Source organism: Scardinius erythrophthalmus, assembly GCF_964197995.2.
Source record: "Scardinius erythrophthalmus genome assembly, chromosome: 17".
NCBI classification, from domain to species: Eukaryota; Metazoa; Chordata; class Actinopteri; order Cypriniformes; family Leuciscidae; genus Scardinius; species Scardinius erythrophthalmus.
Genome location: NC_138237.1, coordinates 35,360,213 through 35,386,886, shown reverse-complemented (window position 1 = coordinate 35,386,886; position 26,674 = coordinate 35,360,213). Strand labels below are relative to the sequence as shown.

Sequence of the window (26,674 nt, the reverse complement as noted above, 5' to 3'; positions counted from 1 at the left end):
TATCAGAGGACTGCTAGCTAAGGCAAAGACTATAAATAGTTATAGAGCACTGCAATGATGACATATTTTTGTAGGTCAACCCGGAAGTTTGTATCACCCTGGTTCCCTCGACAAAAACCCAATAGGATTTTCCATTGGCTTTTGGATTACTGCAGAAAATAAGCTCTGCGACCGAGAAGAGTTTATGATTCTTATGTGTTTTGTTCATCATGATCATCTTGAAGCTTACATTCAATCATCAGAAGTAAAAAGCTAGATGTACGATTTACTACCGGTTTACCACGGTTGAATGACTTCACCACAACTAAGCTTCCAACAACTATTTCTTTAAAAACAAAGCGAAAAAAAAACTTTTTTTTAAACACAGTGAGGGCCCTATCTTGCACCCAGCGCAATTGACTTTGTACACCGACGCATGTATCATTCCTATTTTGCACCTGCACACAGCGGACTTTTCCCTCCACAGAAGCACGTTGGTAAATTAGGGAATGAACTTGCGCTCCCAGGGTCGGTTCAGCGCAAAGAGGAGGCGTGTTCCGGCGGAAACGTTCCCTGGTGCTATTTTGCAGTTCCAGAAAACAATTCCACCACAGACCAGGAGAAACCTAGTCTAAAGTCAGTGGCGCGTTGCGCATGTTATTCATATGCTATTTTAAGGGCGCATGCTTGGCCATAATGTAGCGTGTGCACAACGCGCATACACTTTGCTTCTCTCATCTACACACAAACGCAACAGTTCTCATTTTTAGAAAACCATACATAATTACAAGGAAAAATATTCCACATGAGGGAAATCATTGTTGTGTCCATGAAGATGGGAAAAAATAGGCATAAATCTAGCTTACACATTTACCCAAATTATTATACGCCTGTTTAACCGAAGCTAATTTGGGTGGGTTTCTCCATCCCCATATAATGTAACTTCTCTGTGTTTTACGGCCCTGACGAGAACGTCGGTCTCCTCGGCTGTGAACCGCTGCTGGCGCGCGCCTGTCTGGCAAATCCGCCGTTATAATAGCAATCCGCCATAGAACAAGCACGCCTGCTCTTAAAGGGAATGTGAGATGTCGCTCTGATTGGTTTATTTCACGTTACGCCCAAACCACACCTATGAATAATGAAGCTACTTCTGACCAACACATTTTAGATTTGCGTCGGGCGCAAGAGTTATTTATCCCGCCGGTATAAAAGTAACAGCGCCTGAGATCTGCCCACAAAGTTACTTGCGTTTCGTGCTTGATACTTGCGTTTCAGATCGTTAAAATAGGGCCCTGAGGCTGTAAAAGCAAAGTAATGTATAGATATATGAGTTTACCTGTTCGACATGATGACGTTCAAAGTCCCATGTAGCCACTTATTAGTAACAACAGCTTTGTTCAAGACAAGGAAAATCTTAAAAAAAAAAAAAAAAATCAGAAGGGGCATTACTGATGTATTTTATGTCCGAATAAAATGTGAAATTATCTTCAGCTTGTATTCACCACAGACCAGGTGTTTAACCAAAAAACAATTAAAAAAAACCTATTGACTTCAAGTCGATGGAACCGGACATGCTAAAATGCTAACTCGTTTCCAGGTTTTGGCCTACTAAAAGCAGAAAGATTTTGGCCAATTGGATTTTAGTGTGGGCGGGGCTTCCCAATGTGGCTCCATAGAAAAAAACACTAGGCTTGTTTGACTTGACCCAGCGCTGCACAGACCGATCACTGAATGACATCAAAGTACCGCGAGAGCGATTTGAGAGCGACGGCTCTATGCTTTTGAATCACTCTCACGGTACTTTGATGTCATAAACACCAAAGCCGTTTTAAAACGCTGGCGTTTCTGACGTCACAAACTACCTTGTAACCAATCAGATCAACGTGTGATCGTCAACGAGTGGATCTCTGAGCTGAGTGAGTGAGTGGAGGCGGGGCTCATTTGCATATTCATAGAACTGCATATACTAAATGAGGCAAGGGTGTCGAGTTACATTCAAACTATTTTAAGGCATGACTAGTTTTTTTCAAGGAAAAAAAAAGTTTAAATGTGTAATTTTGGTGATCAAAGATGAGTTTTAAGGGATACAATTATTGACAGGGGGACTTTAAAATAGGCCTTATTATATTTATTGTCGATCCCTCCACTGTCGCCTTCTTCTAACATAATAAAATAATTTCAGTTAATCAATCAATATTTCATGTCTATTTGCTGTTTTTTTTGTAGTTGTAGTCGGTCATTATTGTAGATTAGTGATACAACCTCCTGATTATTCTGTCTAGGTTTAGAAAAATCTGGTTTACTATGTTTGTGGCGACTTTCCACAGACATAATGTTTTTTATACTGTAGCCTACAAACTGTATACTCTCTTCCCTTACACTAACCCTACCCATCACACAAAACTTTCTGCATTTTTATAAAAAAAAAAAAAAAAAAAAATCTGAATGATTTATAAGCTTGTTTCCTCATGGGGACCTTAATTTAGTCTCATAATGAGTCGGTGTGCATTCAGGTTGAAGTCCCCACCAGGATAGAAAAACATGTACACACACACCCTCTGTGTTGTCTTGTACCTAAGATCTCATTGTTCTGCATTGTTGGTCCAAATGATAATGGTGGAGGAGCTCCATTATGGAGTGAAACCAGCAGCAGATCTTAAAGAGACCTCTGTTTAATATGAAGGTAAAACAGTAGCAAAACTCGAGAGCTTGCTAATTTGAATGTGAGAACTTGTAAAATTAATATTTGTATTTGTAAGTTGAAATTTATACTTGCAGCTCTGATGTGAAAAGCTGCATCTATCGATTTGCACACACAGACAATACTCAGAACACCTGTGTTTTTAATTCGAAGTTGCAGATGAATAGTTGCAAATGTGTTAAGTGTCATTTACATAAACAAAATGACAGGCACAATTGTGTACTACACATTTATCTTTGTGCTTTAGTTCAGTTTCGTTGTACAACCACAAGTCGGCACTCACAACCTCTCATATCTGGCAGTACAACTTCAAATCCTAGCGCTTTGACTTTTGCTACTCTTTTTGCGATATGCCTGTAGCAAAACTCACTCGTGCACTTGTGAATGCAGAATTGAGAGAGCAGAGTCGGGGGCGGGGCTGGGGTCGGAATGAAGTCATTTTATTGGTCGATGTCTCACCAATGAACAACGCCAGCCACAATGAAAACATTTATGCTTATGTATCAGCTATTTTTTAAAACGCTTGGAAAATATTTTTATGAAATATCATTAGTTTTACTGGAATAGTTTTACAGAATACGAACGCAACGCGTTTAATTGAGACAGTGGTATTAAAAGACCATACAGGAAACACCATATAGCCTATACAGAAAAAAATTGAGCACAGAATATGAACGCAACGCGTTTAATTGTACGTTTTCCTCGAAACCCAAGAAAACGCTTAATGAGGCTTAATGGACCAACAGTTATAAAATAAAAATTAAAAACAATAAAAAAACACATAATTTGTTACTTTATTAATAAAACACTAGGCAGCAAGTTTATTTGCACTGAACACACATTTGCTTATATATATATATATATATATATATATATATATATATATATATATATATATATATATATATATATATATATATGAAGAGTTCAGATGCTCGTATATTTAAATTCAATGATTTCACTTAAATGGCAGTGAAGATTACCTATTAATTATCATTTAAGTGAAATTACTGAACTTAAATATACAAGCTTGATAAAAATGATCATTCTATAAGAAAATTTCAAATGGCATTTAGAGGCTTTTGCATCTGAACTCTTCATATATATATATATATATATATATATATATATATATATATATATATATATATATATATATATATATATATATATATATATATATATGTGCCAATTCCATTGCAATATGAAAATGCACCTAAATTATCTGATAAGAATGTAAAATGTATACCTTAATATGCAATGTAAGTCGCTTTGGAAAAATGTAAATGTTTTAAATATTCACCCTAGCCTAACTGTTGGACACACACACACAAAAAAAAAAAACATAAATAAATTATATATATATATATATACGTACGTGTGTGTGTGTGTGTGTGTCTTTTACCATATATATATAGGGCATATATATATATGGCATACGTCATATGTTTTACGTCATATTCTGTGCTCATCTGCTTTTCTGTAGTATGCATTAGCATTGTGCCTACTGAGTTTGATAATTTCGTTTATTTATTTTAATATCAGTCTAATGCATTAAGCCATGTTAGTGTTTCAGTGCACGCGGGTTTCGTGACATCATCGAACTCCCATTTCATTGGCTAGGTGCCAACCAATAAAACGGCTCCTTTGACCCCCCCTCCTCCCGCCCCCCTTTCCCTCTCACCGCCTCTGAGTTTCAAGTGCACAAGTTAGTTTTGCACCTGATATATCGCGAAAAGAGTAGCAAAAGTCAAGGCGCGAAATTTGAAATTGCAGTGACAGATTTGAGAAGCTGCAAGTGCTTAATTGAGGAAGTACCGCGAATGTGAACGTAAGATTAAACGCAAAATATATATTACAAGTTTGTGTCTGTCGTTGTATTTCTGTGAATGGCATTTTACACATTTGTGTCTACTTGTCTGCAGCTTCAGATTCAGAATACAGGTTTGTGACTATTGTTTGCGAGTGCAAATTTCAACATTCAACTTCAGATTTTTATTTTACAGGTTTTCACATTGGAGCTGTGAGTGTAAATGTTCATGTACAAGTACGAATATTTATTGTACAAGTTCTCAAATTCACATTTACATGCTCTCGAGTTTTGCTACTGTTTTACCTTCATAGTTTAAGGGCACAGATGACATATTCAGATCCTCTCTCTCCTCCCTGCTCTCTGACCCATCCGTTTGCTGGAACACGGGTAATGAGATTGATCCGGGTCGCTTAAAACAGGGAAGAAGGGTGCAAGCAGGTGTCATCGCAGCGAAAAGCTCATCCCTGCTGATTCAATTCCTACCAGTGTGTTAAGAAAGGGCACACACATTTGCACAAGCCACAGTATTCTGACACCAGGAGAAATCATGAGGATACTTGCATTTAAACATATTGCATATGGCGATGCAAACATATACAAATACACAAAATAATCCTAATAGGCTTATTGACCTTATAGGGCGGAGATTTCAAGGCATAGACTATGACCTTAAAGGGAAGACACATATTTATGAATCGCATTCAAATGAGGAAAAAGTGGGCGGGAATAACTTGCGTTCTGACCAATTAAATTCCTTGTTCTCAACCAGCGTGGGCGGAGCAGACGCCTTGTGAGGTTCCCGTGGGCGTGGTCTGACGCAATGGGGGCGTGGCTTTAGCCGGAAGTGTGTGTGGACTGGGTCTCCTTGTCATTTGGCTTCAGTAGATTGGAGAGGAAAAGGACAGCAGCGGCAGCACAGCGAAGGGAATAGAAGTGCGCTGGTGGAAAAAAATAAATAAATAAAAATAATACAGAGAAACAAAAATCCAACAATGAAAAGGACGCATGAACGCTTTGTAGTTCACCAGTAACTAAACTAGTCTTTGTATATTGAAGTCAATGACGTAGAATCGTCTACGCAAGTGATTTAAAGGTTAGCAGCTGGCTAAAGCGAGACAGGGCTGTGTCATTGAGAAGGCAGGACACGTCAAGACGAGGAAGGGAGAAAACACATAGACACTCTTGACGGATTAAAGATCCCCACTTCATAATATCAGATCACCGGTTTATTCGAGCTTCTGCGTTAGTTTGCGTTGTGATATCTGGAACGAGTCCTCAGTCATCGCTCGGATCAGCCACCAAGGTGAAAAATGAATTTATTTATTGTCTTTGTCAACGTATTTATGATCAATCCCTCATATTACATGTGTGTTGTGGTTTTATATGTGTTAAATCGTGCAGTATTGTGCGTATTGTAGCTCGCGAGCAGAAGACGTCATCATTTTTCTGATCGAGCGTTCGTTCGTTAAAAAGGGAAGAACCTTTTTTTCCCTGAGATGATATTTAATTTATAATAACATATGAGGTGATTTGTCGTGTGAGCTACCTGACTGTATTATTTTTGCGTCAGAAAAACACGGTCGAGTCGGCCTTTCGCTTGATATGAAGCCTTTTAGCAGTTCCTGTTGAATAAGCCGGTAGCCTGTTAGCTGTTAGCTGATGAGACGTCACGAATCTATAATTAGAGCCCGAGAGACCTTTATAACTTGTGTTATAGCCAGTATGGCATACACCGTCAACATCGTCGAGGAATTAATGAAATGACATGTTCATCACATATACCTTGACTGACAGTATTTGTGGCAGAGTGCCACATAGTCTCTCACCAAAGGGTGTCCTCAGTGTTTCCACACTATTACAAATAAAGAACCTTTAACATCCATGGAACGTTTCCATTCCACAAAAGGTTCTTTATAGTGGACAAAGGTTCTTAAGATTATATAAAGTGTTCTTCACACTAAGAAAATAATGGTTAATAACTGTTCTTTAAAAGGTTCTTTTGGGAACCAAATATGGTTCTTCAATGGCATCACTGTGAAAACCCCCTTTGGAGACTTTGGGTGTGTTCACACACTTGGCATGTTTGTTTCGGTTAAAACGAACCCTGATGCAATAGTGCGATTCATTTGAATAAGTGTGAACGCTGCCATCCGAACCCAGGTGCGCACCAAACATGTGGACCGAGACCCCTGAAAAGATGGGCCTCCCAAACGAACTCTGGTGCGATTCGAATGATATATGAATGCAACATGGATCAAAGACATGTGAACGAACCAATAAGGGACGTGATGCCACAAAATGCGACCCTAAACCGTTTTGTTCTTGTCATATTCATGATGTTGCCCATCACAGTTCAGTTCAGGCATCAGGACCGCGTATCCTCGCAGCAGATCTTCGTTTGGGTGTGACCGAGGGAGTCCTCCCACTATTTTGACTACTTTACACATTTTATAAGCTATTCACAAGTTCTCAGCTGGTTAAAATACCATCATATGTAGGCTACACACATACAAACATAGTTTTGGATGTTCGGTAAGTTCAGTCTCGAAATATAGGCTATGTCATAAAAGCCGTCCAATTAGGTTGTAAACGTATCCGTATGCCTTTAGGCTCAGTATCAGTAGCTTCGGTGTTAAAAATGCTAATGTGAATGCTACGCGGACCAGAACTAAATGTTTTTTTTTTTTGGTCCTTACCAAACGTACCGGGTGTGAAGTGACACACCCTTTATTTTTTACCAATAAACACACCCTTTATTAGTGTAGTGTGTTATGAATTATGTTGTGCAACTTGAGTATTTTAACCATGGATATGCATTCTTTTTTAGGGCATAGGAAGCAAGAATAACTGTTGGAGCCAGGTTGAACTGGAGAACATAAATGGGGGATTACGGGTTTGGAGTCTTAGTGCAGAACAACACTGGCAACAAGTCTGCTTTCCCAGTACGAATCCACCCTCACCTGCAACCCCCACACCACCACCAAAATGCGACCGCCAGCCCTGCCGCTTTCATAAACAGCACCCCGGCTGGTAATGGCACCAACACCGGTTCGACATGGCTATTCCCGGCAGCCGGCGCTCACAACAACATGCAAGATGAAATCCTGGGCTCGGAAAAGCCCAAAGTCCAGCAGCAGGAGCTGCAAGAGACCCAAGAGAAACAACAACAGCTCTCGCCCGGACACCAGGAGAGTGGCATCATCTCCGAGCTGGAAAAGGCTCGCGCTGAAGAGATTAAAGTGGAGAGTGGGTCATCCGACGGGACCAACGGCAAGGAGAAGCTTCGTTTGGATTCCCCCGTGTTGACGCCCTTTGACTATCAGGAGCCTTCGGGACTGGGAACGGCTGCCCAATCCAGCACCTCCTCCTCCCTGACCAGTTTCAACAACTGGTCAGCTGCTATCCCCCCCACTCCTTCCACCATCATCAATGAGGACATCAGCTTCTTCAACCCGGCGGCCTCCGCCAACAACGGCCCTCTGCTGTTCCAGAATTTCTCCCACCATGTCAGCCCGGGCTTCGGAGGCAACTTCTCCCCTCAGATTGGCCCAATCTCCCAGCACCACCCCCCCCACCCCCACTTCCAGCACCCCCACAGCCAGCACCAGCAGCATCGGCGTTCCCCGGCCAGTCCTCACCAGCCCCCGTTCCCGCACCGCAACGCCCCCTTCGGCCAGCTGCCGCATCTCTCCAACAGCCTGAGCAAGCCTCCCTCCCCGTGGGGCAGCTACCAGAGCCCCTCGCCCTCTCCCTCCTCCACCTCCTGGAGCCCGGGTGGGGGTTACGGCGGGTGGGGGGGGTCCCAGGGACGCGAGTATCGCAGAGGCCTGAATGGAGGCATGACGCCTCTCAACTCCATCTCCCCGCTGAAGAAGACCTTCCCCAACAACCACATGCCCCAGCAGAAGTACTCCCGCACCAGTCCCGGATTCAACCCTAAGTCCTGGATGGATGACAGCAGGAGCGAGAATATCTTCCCTTTCCAGGTGTGTGTAACATTGACATGATGATGATGATATGCCTCAAAAATAGGTAATGATAATAACCAATATATTGGCCTGGCTGATAAAAGGCCCCGTTCACACCAAGGACGAGAACTGTAATGTTTTAAAGTGGGAATTCACAGCCCGCAAGATGGGCTTTTAATAAAATGTGCATATGCCGTCGAAAGCATTTAAAAAAAAAAAAAAGGTGCTACATGACTAGAGAAAATGGAAGTGCTGCGGGCGTTCCCTTTTGCCAAAAAGTTATTTTTATTTAAAGCAACACAAAGATTGGACAGAAAATAGGCCTATATTAAAATAATATTAAATATAAATACAGTACTCAACATTTGAAGTGGATCAAAAGAGGTCATCAGAGTTGTCCTAAGACGAGAAGTCATGTGTAACTTTGATGAAAGATTTTGATCCACTTCAAATGTTGAGTACTGTAGAACAATATATTATTCTTTATTCAGTTCTATGCAATAGACTCGTTATTTTTTGACTAGTTATCAATGGCCGATCATTTTCGGCGGGCGAAATTTCGGTGCATTCCTATCAAAAAGGTAGGGAAACTCCAACATGATGAACTGAACTCGATCTGTGAGCTGGATACAAGAATGTGCAAGTACAACCTGTAGTTTTCAGGAAAGCCCTAGAGCTGACAAAATACCTTTTCTGAAAAACTTAAGATATCTTGGTTCAGGTAACGTAAAGAATGAGTACACATTGTTCATTTACACGCACTACTGACATCGCAACAATACAAAGCCGGTTGTACATCGGTGAAGCTGCGGTCACATGATGAGCGAAATTTTACAGGCGAAAATAGGTCGTTTGTCAATCCGAGCAGCTGTTTGTTGGTCAAAGTGGCGAATTTGCATGACCAGCTTGAACATGAGCGAAACGTCACGTTCACGTGGATTCTGGCTGTATTTTGCCTGTGAAATTTTGTTAAGCACCTTTACGAGAAGAGGGAAATCCACACCACAACTATACCGATAACGACAGAGAGGAACGACATCGCTCTCAGAAGGATTTTTTTTCCAGCTGATGAACAATAAAAAACATTGACAGCCAATCAGAGTCCACACGACTTTAAAGAGCTCGAACATTTAAAGTGGCAGACCGCACACATTTAAATTAAACCGTGTTATCATCCGTGTGGACACTAATAAAGTTATCGTTCTTGGTGTGAACAGGCCTTAACTGTGCCATAATACTTAATTACAGCTATATAATGCAGATAACTTGTATATAAAATGTTTATATCAAGCATTACTCTCTATATGAAAGCTGTTGTATGTCTCTGCACTCCCATTTTCAGTCCTAGCAACGTGTCGCAACTGCTCATTTGCACAAGCTCAGCTCAACTCTCTCACATTGCCAACAGTCTCTGTTGCTCTTGTTGTCAGAAATCGGCAGTTTACATAGAAAATGAATGATGCCTGGTGGCTTCAAAGCTGCGGTGTCTGTCAGTGCGAACCCCACAAACACATGGATCGTTTTGTGCATTTGCACAGCTCTAATTTGCCTGTTTCTGCTCTCTCATGGCACATTGTGACAAATTCTGCTTGAGTTGGGCCCAAAGCAATATGTGCCAGAGGCTTGGATGACTAACTTTGCTCTGCCTGTTTTGTTTTCCAAACAGCTCTGTGAGATTTTAGTTGCTGACAACAGCTCAAAAATTAAGCGTTGCCTACCGTGACACTGTCTGGGTTCGATTATTATCTTACAAAACGAATAATTGTAATGTACACATTGTCTTTTTGACCCATTTGATTACATTTGCATAAGCCATTACGTTAATCATAGCACTACAGATTTTAAAATGTCGGCTGACCTGTTTTATTCCTGGTAGTGTATTTTTGGCCTTGTGTCATACTTAACTGGAGCTAGATAGATGGATGCTATCTTAGCAGATCTTAAGATGGGTCAAGGTGGCATACAATACATAAATATAAAGTTCAATTAATTTATGCTGCAGCAGCTTTAGTGAGCTTTAGTCATAAGTGTATATAAGCTGTACTAGAACCACTCCTGTTTATTTAGAGAGTGTGTGTGTGTGTGTGTGTGTGTGTGTGTGCGTGCATGTGGTGGAGGGTGGAGTGATGATTGTGAAAAGATCCTAGATTTCTATAATTATTTTTTTTGTTTCAAACAGAGATTCTCCCACAGTTCTCAACAGACAATTAAACAAAATAACATGTAATTTACTAGAGGTTCTGACAAAATATTAATTGCTGCAGTCTGTTTAAAATGTTTAATTAATCAGAATTAATTATTTTATTTGAGTCAATGAATGACTCACTCGTACATTCTTCACTTGTTTCAGTACTGGATGAATCAGCGTTTTTGATCAAATCTCTTGAATTTGATTCAACGACAAATACATTTAAGAGTCACTTGTCGCCACCTACTGGCGTAACGATGTAATCGCTACAATCGTTATTTGAAGCACTGAGTTACTCTCAAAAGGTGATTTGAGAGTAAGACGTGAACTATAAACTTTTATTCTAGTACTTCTGTGATATGAATATTTGTAACACAGGAATAATGACACTGTGTGGTTGAAAAGACCTTTACCTGACAACGGTTCTCTGGATCAGCGGCAGCGCAAACACAGATCTGAATGTTTCGGTGTGATTTTGTCAAAGCTTTAATAGACGGAGCCGAATCGTTGTCATTTAGGAATGAGATTGTGTGGGTGTTTGAATTGAGATCGCAGTCTATTAACGATCAATCATGCAGCTCTAATACTTTGGCATAGAGCTGGCTTATATGGCCATAAAAATCAGTCCAATTTTTCATATCAGTCGATATCAAGAATCATCAATCTTTATTTCTTTCAAGATTAAAGGCAGATTTAAGAGCTCTTGATTGAGTTGTAGAAACCAGACCATTAATTGTGGTTTTAAGCCTGGGACAGACGTTTATTTAATTTGTATCTTTGTTCTATTGTATTTTTCTATGCTTGTAAGTTGTTTATTATTTTCAATGCAGATTCACTCCCCTACAAAATCACACCAATCAATTTAGAATGATTCATTCTTTCCAAATATTGTACAGCCCTACATATAGGATTATATATATATATATATATATATATATATATATATATATATATATATATATATATATATATATATATATATATATATATATATATATATATATATATATATATATATATATATATATAGGCTATATATATATATATATACACACACACACACACACACACACACACACACACACACACACACACACACACACACACACACACACACACATACATACATATAAATATAGTCATTGCTAAAGGGTGTTAGGCATTGCCTTTATTAAAAGGTCAATTCTCAATTGTCTGAAAGTATACATATCTTTCTTTTTTTTCCTTTTCTTTTTTAAAGCATAATTATATCAAGTAAATTAATAGTGTCATCCTTCCCCTAAAAGACATAGTCCCTGCGGATTGAGTCCTGATCCTGTTCCCCCCTCTGCTGTCTTGTCACTTTCTGTCTCTATTGAACAAAAATAAATGAATAATAAAAAATAAAACAGATATATCTAAAAAATATAAGCAAAACAGTTAATTGGTCTAAAAATGGCAAGTTCCCTTACTATATCCGGTGACAAACTATAATGGATCTAACGGGACATTTAGTAATTTTACAGTAGAATAATGTTAAATGCACACAGACTTTGTAAGTAAAAATGAAGTCGTCTTGTAATTTACAGTGGAAAAAATGTAAATTGATTTTCCCAAAGATTTCTTAAGTGAGACTTTCCATATGATGGCATTTTGTTAAAACAATTGTTTTTTGTTATTTTTTGTTTATCATTTATTTACATTATCTTATGTTGTTTAATTAATGTGCATTGCATTATTTTAGTGTCATGATAGAGGTTTGTATTTGTGTGCATGCCACTGTGTGGACCTTCTGTATATTTATATACATTATATACTTGTGATTGTCTAATTCATCATGTGTCTGTTTTACCGCCTGTGTTACTACAGAGCGGTTATTAATTTATTATACAGGCCTAAAACAGAATACTAGTGTGTAATGATGTTACTATATCAGTGAATGAAACGTTATTTATTTTTTTTACCGTGAAAGTGAGTTAAAACCTAAAATGTTGTAGTTGTGAAAATGATTGAATATTGAGTTTGAGAATTTTCACGTGACCTCGGCTAGTCCTTGTATCTTGTGGTGCATTCAGGTCCTCCTGGGAAGTCCTTAATTATGAGAGGGGAAGCCGTAATTATGACATTGTGCGTTCAAATCACTTTGGTCTGAGCTATGTACCTTTTCTACAATAAATAGCCTACAGCAAGATTTTTAACTCTACTTTCTAACAAAATGATTTCTAAAGAGTGCACATCAAGAGTGTTTTTATTTAATTTATGAATCCATTTACTTTGTGGTGGCATTCATGTGCATTCAGCTCGTAAATTCGATCTTTCTTGAGCGCATCATTGCCTCTTGAGTTTCATTTCATATTTAGTTTTATAGTAAGCAGTAGCTATGTTTCCGGCAACCTATTTTTATGTGCATTTTGGGATATTGCATAAAAACCTCTGGATGGAAACGCCAATATGCGCATAAAAAAAAAAAAGTGCATAAACACACTCTAAAAACTGCTGGGTTGTTTCAACCCATGTTTGGGTCACATATGGACAACCAATTTTTTTTTTTTACATTTTTAAATCCAACGGTTGGTTTATTTTTTTTATTATTATTATTTTTTTTAATCCAAAGGTTGGTTTAATTTTTTTTAAATTTTAAAACCCAACGGTTGGGTTTGTCCATATGTGACCCAAACATATGTGGTTGAAACAACCCAGCATTTTTTATAGTGCATACGTTCAATTGAGTCTGATACATATTTTTTTTCTATTTATCCAATAAGAAAACATGCTCATAAACTATGATGGAAACACATGCCAGAACTGTCTTACATGACGGCGCTCCCAAACAGCAGGCATTCGAATGCGAGTGTTTAGTGTAATTTATTATACGAAAATTAATGTATGCAATAGCTTCTCCTACTGCTGCAACTTCCATTTTTCTAATTGATATGCACCAAATTATCAAAACAAATGTTTTATGCAATATTCCCATTTTTAAATTCGCACATTTGGATGGAAACTTGGCCACTGCCATTTCTATGGGCCACCAGTCCTCATTTGTGTCAGTGTATCCTCATTTTCTCTTGATTCCCGGGAACAGGTGCCTTCCAGATCCTCTTATCGAGGTGTTTGTGCGCAGAGCTCATCCTCTGGTGTAGAGACTCGGGTCAGGCTGCAGTGTGGTGATCTAGATGTGTCCTGTTCTTTGTAAAACCAACAAACTAAAGGTATTCGATAGCACTTGGAACCTGTGGCTTCCACCGCTGAGAACAGGCAGCTCTTATTCCCAGCTATTTGCTCCAGCTGGTTGAGGACGTGATGTGATTCCCAGCACTGCATAATGTCGCTGGAAGTTTCCACAGGCACTGTGTACTCTCAGCCAAGAATATCTGATGTTTGGTGTGAAAGCAAAGGCTGTCTCCGGAGGAGGGTCAGGACACACACACACACACACACACACTGACAGACTCACACATGAACAGGCGCTGCCGAGATGTGTAATTAAGCAGTTGCTCTGAGAGAAAATGAGAAATGGGACATGCAATGCATGATGGTGAAGATGGATATTGTGACAAGGTTAGATGATTGAAGACACTGTAAAGAAAACAGAAAAACAAATATGGCTGTTGGAAAGTGTCTCTTTTTTTTAATCCAATTGGGCTGTTATATTCCCAAGGCTCAATTAGCGATCAAGCTGACATGGAGACATTTTAAAGCTGTTTGTTTTATTTGCAAGGCCAGCTTTTGATTGGCTATTGTCATGGGGCGCAGGTGCCCACGGCAAACACTCATCTGTCGCTCGGCTAGGGTTAGTCAAGGATTTGACTGTGCGGTTGCCTAATATGACACACTTTACATTTTATACTCCATGCAAATCATTCTCACATAGCCTACCTTTTATCGCATTTTTGCCTTTCTAACTTAATTCTGTAACATTAGATGCAGATTTTTATTACAGTAATAAGTATGGTGTGTTTGTTAGGGCACTGTGCAATGGGTCAGCCAGGTCTTTTGCTTTGTGTGTTCTAGCCATCATCTTAACTCTCTATAATCTTCTTTAAAGTCTCCTATGATTGTGTGGGCTTCAGGCTGCCTCAGCACGGACAGTCACTTTACAGTTCATGAAACCGCCTCTATTCTTGGTGGTCTTTGTGGTGTGATACTAAGAAAGTGTATTTTGGTTTTAGACTCGGTTAAATGGTTAGCTCACCCAAAAATGAATATTCTGTCATTCAGAATCTGTTCAACCAGAACTCGTTTTTTGCATTGCTTTTCCATTGTTTTTCTATGTAAACATAATAATAATAATAATACATATGCCATGTAACATATGGCTTGACTGATCAAATTAACATTAAGGTCAATTTTAAGGTTTTAAGGTAATCAATTTTAAGGTTACTCTTCCAATGTATTAAAAAAATTCAAAAATGCATTACTTTTTTTTCAGTTCAATGCAAAAAAAAAAAAAAAAAAAAAACGTCCCGCTGCTATTGATCATTCAACGAAAGCACATACATTGTGCTTTCGTTGAATGATCAATAGCAGCGGGACGTTTTTTTTTTTTTTTTTTTTTGCATTGAACTGAAAAAAAAGTAATGCATTTTTGAATTTTTTTAATACATTGGAAGAGTAACCTTAAAATTGATTACCTTAAAACCTTAAAATTGACCTTAATGTTAATTTGATCAGTCAAGCCATATGTTACATGGCATATGTATTATTATTATTTTTCACAGTTCAACTCTAGACTTACATTTGAGAGCAGTAGCACCAGTGACACCAAGTTCTACAGATGTTGCCACCAGCACCTGATTTGGTAGCACCAAAAATAATTCATAATTATTAATTATATAAAATATTAGTATTAAATGTTTGTTTGTTGGAAATGCAGTTGCAATATCTTGAGCTTGAGATGTGGATGTAAATTTAATTTTATTAACAAAAACCTTAACATCTGTAAAAATATTAATCGCATCAATTTTATAGGGTAAAAATCTAAATATTCTTTTAGAATTCTACTCTTAATAAAATTGGTCTTCCATTGTATCATGCATTTGTAGATAATAACACATAGCCTATAGATAATGATAACCACACATAGCATCTCACTACCATGATGGCTTAAATACATTTAGTATATAATTTATATATCTTAAATAAAAAAAAAACTGTGATTACATTCCATTGCTACTTAAATACATGTCTGTGTTATAATTATGATATTATATAATTAATTATGGTTATCCCACATTTCTGCCACAAAACCATGGTAACAGTTAGTGTTACTACAGTAAATTCATGGTAAATGTTGGTGATTTGTGGGTTGAAAAGCCTTCTTGGCACAATAGTGTTTCCCCTGTTTTCAGCATCCGTGTTGTTAAAGTCAGCAGTGTTTCATCTGGCTTTAGCGGAGTAGAGACATTACTGGTGTGATTAGGAGATCTCGAATGCTTCTCACTGGATCTCACAGCGCTGTTTAGTGATCGAGACCGGTCAGCAAGTGAACGCATTCGCTCTAGCTCATCTAGTCTTTTGAGCCGAGCTGATAAATGGTCCGTGTGGCACGGTTCAATTCGTGTAGCGCTGTTTCGTTTGGCTAAAAAAGGTCACAAATGAGACCATTTAGTCGCAGTCTAGAGCCCTGTACAAATGAATAGGCTTCTGTTGATGGCCTATGGTTTTAGACTAAACTGCTTTAAAGGGCAACTAACAATTACATTTGTCATCATTTACTCAGTCATACCAATAATGTTTTCTTAATTTTCAAAACTCAAACCTGAGAGATTTCTGTCCTTTCAATGAAATGGGATTTCTTTGCTTTATATGTTGAACAGATTTAATAGATTATATATATAGCCTATATGTCGATCATTGTTTAGATGTTAATAAAAGCTTAGCCTAAATTTAATCTGCTAATCTTATTAAGCGATCGAATGTCTTCACAAGGCTTGGATGAAGCTGCTTGATTCATATGGATTTGTTATATGACACGTTTTATGACCTTTTTGGATCTTCTAAGTTTTGGTTACCTGGACTTAAGGTGGAGGGAAATAAACCTCAGGTTTCATTAAAATATCTTAATTTATGTCTTGTGGGTTTAGAACAACATGAGGGCGAGTAAATGACTGAACTATCCCTTTAATGTTTCATATTTGCCTTCAACTCTGAGTTCTGAAGTTGTATTTATATATATATATTTGTTTTTCAGTTGTCGGTTGAAAGTTCTCCAATGGGAAAAGGTCTACGATTGGGATATGACCATGACGCTCATGGTTATTTGACCATCTATCTGACCGAGAGCTCTTTCTACACTTTAATTACTTTATCAGCGGAGTCAGTTGCGCTCCCCTGTGGAAAGTTTCCATACCCCCTGCCTTCCCAACCGTGCGGAAAGGCCGGATTAATAGGCTTTAGAGTGATTTGATGTGGAAGGCTTTGAAATACCTTTTGCTGCAACATAAAAAACAATGTCAAGCCTTTGCCGCTCACTCTCCCCGTCTCCCCTTTTCATTAGTTTAGCCATGACATTTCAGATTAATGTCGTTCCTAAAATCACCCGTAACATGCCACACTTAATCACTCACATCAGGGCGTTCCATCAAGGTCCCTTTCTGAAAAGCTCACAGCAGACTTTTTCCATATCGCTTGATCCATGATGACCTGAAAACATGCCCCTGGTGGGTAAAGGCCTTTGAGTCAGCAAGCCCTGTGCACAGTCTAATTATAGTTAAACCCGAAATAGCTCTCGCGTTAAGGAGTGGGACGTGCTTATTAACACCTTTTTAATAAGACATGGTGTATAGAATGCATTTTTTTTTCAATGGCGGCTTCAATGGGGTTGGTTCTTCATCAAAGGGCTCTCAGCAGAATGCACTGTGCAGTTATTCTGAATTCGGCCTTTGGCCCGCTCTCGTGTTCAGCATCAGCGCGTCAGTGGCATAAGTGCCCTGCGTGAGCACACGGGCTCTCTAAGCTGAGGGGGATGAGTGGTGCTCTGAAGGTCCCAGCGGTTGCCAGATCTGACTGAGCACGAGCAGATTGTGCCGTTAATCATGGAAGCTGCGTTATGTTGGAGATCAGGTACAACACGTTGGCTATTTATATAAATAGCCGGCTGAACCCGGTGGCTTCGTATATGTAGCAGTGAGCAGGTTTCTTGTGTTTAAAACGTTGATAAAGGTGTTAAAGCCTACAACAGCCGTTTTGAAAACCTCACTATATTATTATTTTACAGTAAAATGTACAGTTTTTGGACGTGAAAAAGAACAAATTGTATAATTTACAGTGAAAAAACGTAAATTGACATTCCCACAATTATCTGCGTGACACTTCACATTTGATGTATTTTTGTTGAAATAACTATTTTTCTTCATAGTTTTTCTTAGCTTTTTTTTTTTTTTAAATCTGTTATGGTCATTACTGTTTTATGTTACACTTAATGTTGTTAAATTAATGTTTATTGTATTTCATGCATTACCATGATGGTGATTAGTGTTTGTATGAATGACACTGCGGTTTCTATATATTATCATTCACTTTCTCGGCTTTTGGAAAAGCTGTTTGTGATGAGCTTTGATTCATCATGTGACTCTAATCACCACTGTGGCTGTCAGTGTATTACAATGGTACAAAACCGATATTAGTACTTCAATTTGTCTGTAAATGAACATATCAGATTATGAAATACATTTTTTTTACTGTAAATTTAAGTTAAGTCTGTAAAACCTAAAATATTGTTACCGTTTTTTTTTTTTACTGTAAATTTATGGCAACCACAAACTGATCTATATATTGTCATTCTATATAGATCAGTGCAACCACAGCTGCCATTTTTTTTTTTTTTACCGTAAATTTAACAGATTTTTTTTTTTTTTTTACTGTGTAGAATTAATTAAGATTAGTTCTAAATGGGCTATGGGTTTTTAAGGTCTGAATCACACTATGCAAGAATGGGAAAACAAAGTATGATTCCACATATAATGCTGGCATTCACAGCAACTGCAGCTTCCGTTGTGGACGTTAACATGTTGTGGACTTTGTGGAGAATAACATCTAAAAGCTGGAATACACTATGGCTTTTAAAATCTGGACTGGTTTTAAAGCGCGATGCGTCAAATACTCGCTGACTTTGTTAATGGTTATAGAGGAAAAACTTGACATCATACACTAAACGACTGAGGATTACTCATTACCAGACCTTCAAGTCGTCACGAACACAACAAACTCGCGTAGAAACATGTACCTCTTTGCATGACAATGTGATTTTAAAATTGAAATCAAAATATAAAACATGTTTGTTGTCCTCCGACTGAATAAAATCATTGGAAGCAAAACAATTTTTGAAAGTTTGTGGTGTGCCCGTCATACACTTGTGGCAACTATTGTCGACACGTCCAGACTGCAGATCGGGGCAAAAAATCTGGGCTAAAGTGAAGTAATTTAGTGTATAGGAGCTTTAAGAGACCGTTCACACAGAAAGGTTTTTGCATTCCACTATGCTTTTTTATTGTTTTTCTATATTTACATTGAAGGATGTGTCAGAGTCTCGTGTGTGACACAGTGATCTAAAAATGCAGCGCTCCCATTAAAGTAGTTCAACTTTTTTTAAAAACACGTCTAGACCTTGTTTTTTTCCCCCCATTCCACTGCCCTGCCCCTGGCAAACTTCTCGTTCAAATGGATAGTTCACAAAAACTGAAGATTCTGTCACTTACCCTCATGTCATTTGAAACCGGTTTGGAAAAGTCTGTTTTTGAACCCCCGTTTGACTTTCATTGAAAGGACAAAATTGTCTTTAACAGCAGAAAGTGAGTCATGCAGATTTTGAACCATATGAGTGTGAGTAATTGATGACAGAATCTTCAGTTTTGAGTGAATTATTCCATTATTGGCGCAAGGGATGCTAACGATTAATTGACAAACAATTAATTGTCGATAATAATTAAATCAATAAAACTTCTCAATCGTCGATTAAAGGGTTAGTTCACCCAAAAATGAAAATTCTGTCAGTAATTACTCTCCCTCATGTTGTTCCAACCCCGTAAGACTTTCGTTCATCTTCGGAACACAAATTAAGATATTTTTGATGAAATCTGAGAGCTGGATCACTCCTCCACTGGCTTATGGACACTTTAACTTGCTGGCCCAGAAAATGTGTTAAAGACATTGGTAATATAGTCCAAGTGACTCCAGTGGCTCAATCTTAAGTTTATAAAGCGACGAGAATACAACGACATTGTACGACAAAACCTTCTCTCTGGACCTCGAGTTTTTTTTCACGTAGTGTAATAGCGTAGCGCGTCTGTGTTTCACGTCACCACGTATCACACATGACCAGAGTAGCCCAATATTGAGCCTACGTGGTGACGTGAAACACAGACGCGCTACGCTTAAACACTACGTGAAAAAACTCGAGGCCCAGAGAGAAGGAAATGAAAAGTGGAATAAAGTCGTTATTTTTATTTGTTTTTGCGCACAAAAAGTATTCTCGTCACATTATAAACTTAAGATTGAGCCACTGGAGTCACTTGGACTATATTAACAATGTCTTTAATACATTTTCTGGGCCAGCAAGTTATAGTGTCCATAAGCCTGTGGAGGAGTGAGACAGCTCTCAGATTTCATCAAAAATATCTTAATTTGTGTTCCGAAGATGAACGAAAGTCTTACGGGGTTGGAACAACATGAGGGTGAGTAATTACTGACAGAATTTTCATTTTTGGGTGAACTAACCCTTTAAGCAAGGTCATGCACATGTGTGCTTCTCAACCACGAAAAACGAAAAACGTATGTTTGGGGCCATTTTACATTAAGGCCAGAGTTACACCTTCATGACTGTAAGTTTGCATGTGCATTCACAGCCTTTTGTTTTGTGCAAATGTAAGTTGTAATATGGTGTTAATTTTGTGTAGGCCTGTTAATCTGATTTACTTCGTATAGGATGCATTTGGTTAAGAATTAACGAGGCATAAAGCGAATCCGTGATCATCCTCAGTTTCAGCGCGTGCAGCTCAAACAGCAATGCACGACATCAATAACTATGATTGGGAGTGTCATATTACATTAAACTTCTAGAGAGAACAATATTGTAAAAAAGCATTGTGAATTCTTTGTTTTTTTATTTGCCTTTTCATCGTGTTGCTCCAGGAAGAGCACGTTAACTAGTTCAAGTTCACTTGTGCCTTCGTGTCATTTTGTGTTGTAACCATTTTTAATATTATGTTTATTTTTTATATGTCTGATTAATCTCATATAGAATGCGTTTCATTGAGTTAAATAACCCGCTAGCAAAGGGCTTCAGTTTACCGGTGTACATTCAACGCTTCAGCATTCGCAGCTCGAACAGCAATGCACGACTAATAATAACTAAGATTGGGACTGTCATATTACATATCATTATAAAGAGAACACTATTTAAATAAAACGTTGTGAATTCATTGGGTTTAGTTGCAGTGTTTTAGCGCGTTGCTCCAGGAAAAGCACGTCCACAACAAGGGTTACACATTCTGACTAGCACACATCTGAGGTGGCATTGGTGACACGTATTAGTCATTATATTTGATTATTAAATAATGAAATGATCAATCACATCGACACATTTTACAATCGTACTAGCCAATCGTAAACCCTTCTCATTCATTTAGTGAGGAACATGTGGTTTTAAGCAGCATTTGCACACCCTGTCAAGCTGTTGACTATATGCCACTGCAGTGTTAAGGCTAACGATTAATTGATTAATGGGAATTTGTGTAAATTGGCATCCCTAATTGGCGCAGACGTTTGAAGGGAACTCTGTCACCCCTTTACGTGCGGAGGCTTGTTACTCTAATGCTTTGGTCATGCGTTTGCGTCTGTGTTGACGTAGTTGCGCAGAATTGTCTTTCTGACCTTCAAAAAACAGGAAGACCTAGATTCTGTTATTGTTTGCTTTTGGTGGACAATAGAAAGAAAAATCTTGAGTCTGAGGTGCGTTTAATATAAGTCTTGGTTTTGAGACCTCTGATCCAGTTTAATTGTGCTGAATCATGAGCTAAAGGGAATATCCTAATCCATTTAAAGTCATCGTTGATTTACCTTGTTCAACAGGCTAATGTCAGATGCAACTGTTCTATTAGGCTATTTTGATCTAGGTTAGAATATTCCTGAATCTGTGTTTTTTAGTTTCTGTATGAGCCATTTGTCATGTATATAGCTAATCTCAGGCTTTATCTCTTTGTTAAAGATGTCTTTCTCCCTTTTAAATATCTCTTTGTTAAAGATGGCTTTCTCCCTTTTAAATATGATTGTGCGCATGGTTTGAGTTGTTAACATTCTCTGTCGGTCATTATAACCCAACCGTATAAACCCAGAGGAACCGTCTAGTGGAATCTTCTTTGCTAGTGTTTTTTTATCAAGCCGCTGTGCTTTCTCAACCAGTTTTTCAACCTTTGTGTTTATAAGTCATGTCAATCATTAGACTTGTCGCACAGACATTAGCCACATGATCTAGGGGTCAAGTGAGTAGTGAGCACCAAATTGGATTTATACTTTGGTCTAGAGCCTCTGTTGAGCCTTTTTCTTTGTGACTTGCTTTCAACAGGATATAGTTCTTTGAGATGAACAAAAGCACAACAGCTTGAACTCTATTGTAGATGAAAGGGATACTCCCGCAGAGCTGAGGGATATGAGAAATGCCATCGTAGTTGTGTGTGTGTTTTCTTGATACCCATCCTCCTTTTCTCCCCTCACAGGATCGTCCCCGTTCATTCGATGGCTTTAACATGCATTCTCTGGAGAACTCTCTGATTGACATCATGAGGGCTGAGCAAGACACTCTGAAAGGTAAGATAAGAGTCCACGAAAGGAGATTGTGTGTCAAAGTACCGTATTGATGTCCAAAAACCTTTGTCCTGCTCACGTGGTTTAAGTTGCATTGCTCTCTCCGTAATCAAATGGAAGCTGTAGCTGGCTTGTCCTCCAGTGAGGGGTCGTTCACACAGTTGAGTTTCTGCTTTTCTTTTTCTATGCAAACATGCACTAAACAAATGTTTGCCCATTGTGGTCGCATAGTACTTCTTTTAAAGACTCTTGCAAAATGACATAGCTTTCAAAAATCGTTCAACTTTTAACTCAGTAAAAAGTTGTAGTTGGGGGTAGTCAGTCTTCCAGCGGGAAAGTTGCGCCGGCCAAACCGAATGATCGTGCGGCGGCCGCTTATGATGTCACAGCCGGCTCGCGCCGGCGCATCGAAACCGGAAGCTGACGAAACCATTGTCTAGTGTGAATAGGTGTTCGTGTGTGTATTCAAATACAAAGATTATGTGTTAAGTGTATTATGTGTGAATGTATGTGTATATATATATATATATATGTATACATGTATATATATATATATATATATGTATATATATATATATATATATATATATATATATATATAATGTGGGAATGGATTATTATTGATTATCAAATAGATGAAGTATTTGTAGTAAATGTTATATGTTCCGGAAAATGGAACATTTGGAACCCTTTCCCAAAAAGGGGTGGAGTTTGGTCTATTTAAGCCATAGCCAAACAAGTCAGGACTAAGACATTACTAAGGTAGTGCCTCGAGCAAACACCAATCCCTTTAGTATACTGTGGATACCTGTTTTTGCCTGTAGAGCATTTTCTTTGGTACTTTTTTTTTTTTTTTGTCATTTTTGTGGGCACTTGTGTATATATATTCTACACTGTGGACAAACCTCTCTGACACTGTAAATAAATTCCACCTTGTGCGAGTGCGCTATCATTTCTACACCCCTTCACAGACTCACGTTTCTCCCCGAAGGCAAGCTGGTGGGCTCGTCTTCATCACAATCCGCAAACGTTCAGCCGCATATAGATCAAAACTGCCGAACGTCACAGAGAAATACATCAAAACGGTGCAAGCTTCAGGGGTTTTGAAGGACTCGATCTACTCCATCTGTGTATTCATCATCGTTCTGAATCCGATTCTGGCAAAGTCTTTGACGAAAACATTATTTTCTCAGCTTTTTGTTGGAAATCATATGTTGATTTGATGGAGCTCCAGTTCTGTGACCAGTGTTCCATTTATTTATTTATTGCATCACTTTCTTATTCTTCTTTTACGGCAGCAGAAAACGGATCGCAAAGCAGTCCTGGAGTCTTCACCTTTGATATCAGTTGTAAATGCATTCAGCAGTTAATGAGCCCATGACGTTATTCCAAGCGTGTATTAGAGCATGTTCTGGAGCAGACAGTGGATCTAATCTTTTTTTATGGTCACTGCTGGCTACAGCCGCTTGTTATTTCCCAATTGAGCAGAATGGAATTACAATGAAAAAAAAAAAGTGAACGGGCATTAAAACGTTTCTTTTTTGCCTTTGGAGACTTGTTACCTTTGTGCTCTTCTCCAGTGGCATTTTCTACCCTGTGTTTTCTTGCGTACTTATGTAGATTTCTTTAACAACAGATGTGGTGTTAAATTTTTTGGTGTGAGAGTGAGCAGCTGTAAAAAGCGGCCCATTAGTGCTGAATCATTGCACGCCCACATACACACAAACAGAGCAAAAAGAGAGATAAAGCTCTGTGTTGACCTGCAAACAGCGGTGTGTGTAACGCTGAAGCTGCACTGTTCTTCATAAACACATCAGCCTGCTTTCAGGACATGGAGAGTTTGTGAATTGTAAACTTGTAATCTGTGGCGGTGCTTTGAAGGGAACTGTTAGCCTACATTTTGGTTTATTTTTATGTGCATTTTCATAAATGGTAATAAGAACACCTGCAATAAGGTAATCGACGTGAAATCAAATTTGACCCCATTTTCTTTCTTAATCAACATTACTGGTCTGATTGTCTATGTGCACATCATTCTGTAAATGAAAATATGAAAAACAAAGACTATTTTAAGTCTTTATATTTAACTGCACATTGTCATATGAGCAGTCAGTCTGTAATTTTCCTAATTAAAGTTTCGCAGCTCTGAGAGTTCAGTAAGTGAGTCAGATGTTGATTCAGAAACTGCTCTGACGGGTTCAGCGAGTTCATTCAGTGAACAATTCATCAGGCTGATTTAACACATGATGAGTTTGTGGGTGCTGTCGAATGATTCACCATAGAAATCGACTCATAAAAATCATTTGTTTGTGAATCAGATTGTTCTTGCTGTTTGCTTGTTTGTGGCTACAGCCTTCAAGGACAACTTGGTTCGGTTGTTTTCTTCCCATTTCAGTCAGTCTCTTTTGTCTCATCACATTCGGCTCAGACTGTAAGCTCGCAGCTCAGGTCAAATATAATTTAGTTTGCCGTGGCACTGCAGATTCATGGTGTTAGAATTGACCTCCACAATCAACTTGAATTCAGGCCTGCGTCTATTCTGGTGTTTTCCATCAATTCTTGATGCATAAAGTCCACTGCCATTTTATTTTTCTCATTGAAGATCACAACAAATCATGTTACTGAAGTAAAAATTGGATGCAAATGCTATTTTATGACTTTAAACAGGATCATTTGATGTCATATTTTGTATTTTAACACTTTTGACCATTCTTAATGCCACAAATGCAGTTAACACACTGTGGATAGGGTGACCACCATCAAACAAACCAAATGTGGGATGATTATAAGTTTGTGTGGGACATGTTTCCAACACCAAAACATAACCTGAAACTGTTATATAAAACTTGATAAAAACATTTATATTCTGCCTTTCAGCTGATAAAAGTTCTTTGTTCTTTAGTCCCTTCCAGAAAACACCATCACATCACAATGTAACATCATGTCTTTATTTTACATGTCATTTAAATTGAACATCACTGAGCCCAAAGGCAGCGGCATCATGCAGATAACTGTTTCTGACCAAGTCCAACTAAAATCCAACAAAATAAACAATGAACAAATAAAATATAAAACATGAAATTAGTTAATTCGCAGTCTTGTATATTAAGAATATATTAAACCAAAAACTCATATTTTTAGAAAGGATGTGAATTAAAACAACAAGTTGATAAATTCTGTTAAATTGAAATTTTAATGCACCGATTTATCCATTTGTTTTCTGACAGGGAACACATGGAACGAATCACCTCTCCACATTTTGATTGACAGCCGTCACAACCTACTAGTGACCGCATGTACTCCTTTCTTTTCAACCACTGGATAGAATTTAAAACTGGCTGTTGTATTAATACTTCTGACGAAGCGCTGTTAAATCGGTGAAAAACTACGCCGCAAAAAAAAATGCTTTCTTAAAAAGGCAAAAGAACACATGCACGTTTTCTTAATGATAATTACAAACCTATAGACTGATGAAAACGCGGGACATTTTCTCAATATGCGACGTGCGGGACAAGGGGTGGGCAAAGGACAACGCAAAGCGGGATGGGTGGTCACCCTAACTGTGGATTTTTAAAAACACACACAATGAAATCTCTGTTGGATGGTTTCTTGAATCAAAACCGCTCTCTCTCTCATAAATTGTAATTTAATAACCAAATGAGTACAAGCCTCAGGGTCAGCGTCTCTCTAGAAGAGCGTAACTGCCCCCTCAGACCCAGAAGAGTGACCCCGCAGACACCAGCCCAGTGTGGCAGAGATGACAAACAAGAGACGGGGAACAGAAGTAGTCCAGTGTACAAGTTGCTTTGAATGGCTTCCAGCATTGTCCTTTGCTTGTAAAAGAGCTCTCTGTTCTTGCTAAAGCAACAAAATGGTGTGCTGGCCCTGTCCACCAGACTGCTCTCGCAGTGAACAACAGGAGGAGGGGGCGGCCAGAGCCATGTTAACACCACTGAGAGACACAAACCGTGATGTTTCCTCTCATTCTTCTGCAAGAGAATGAAAGTGATCTCGATCCAGGAGAGAATTGTGAGACACCCGGAATACGTTCTGACTTGTAGTGAACGGTCATACCAAAAAAGAAAAAAACGGCACTTTGGATGATGAAATGTAACACCCGAAAGCCCATACACACACCTTCTGATGACCGTTTTCATCAGTTATTCCTGTGAGGAGTAGAATGGCATTTTTAGGGATGTGCACCTTCAACACGGAGAACTCTTCACGTTCAGATGAGTCTTGTG

The 26,674-nt window shown here is 38.6% G+C and overlaps 1 protein-coding gene across 1 annotated transcript in view; it reads left to right on the top strand.

Annotated features, from left to right (window-relative positions):
* The first annotated feature begins 5,373 nt into the window (after positions 1-5,373).
* Positions 5,374-26,674, top strand: part of cpeb4b (cytoplasmic polyadenylation element binding protein 4b) — a 32,832-nt gene continuing 11,531 nt past the window's right edge. The window contains exons 1-3 of the mRNA XM_081390958.1: positions 5,374-5,796; positions 7,321-8,479; positions 22,343-22,433. Coding sequence (XP_081247084.1) covers positions 7,373-8,479; positions 22,343-22,433 — 1,198 coding nt within the window. The 5' untranslated portion in view covers positions 5,374-5,796; positions 7,321-7,372. The remainder of the gene's footprint in view (positions 5,797-7,320; positions 8,480-22,342; positions 22,434-26,674) is intronic.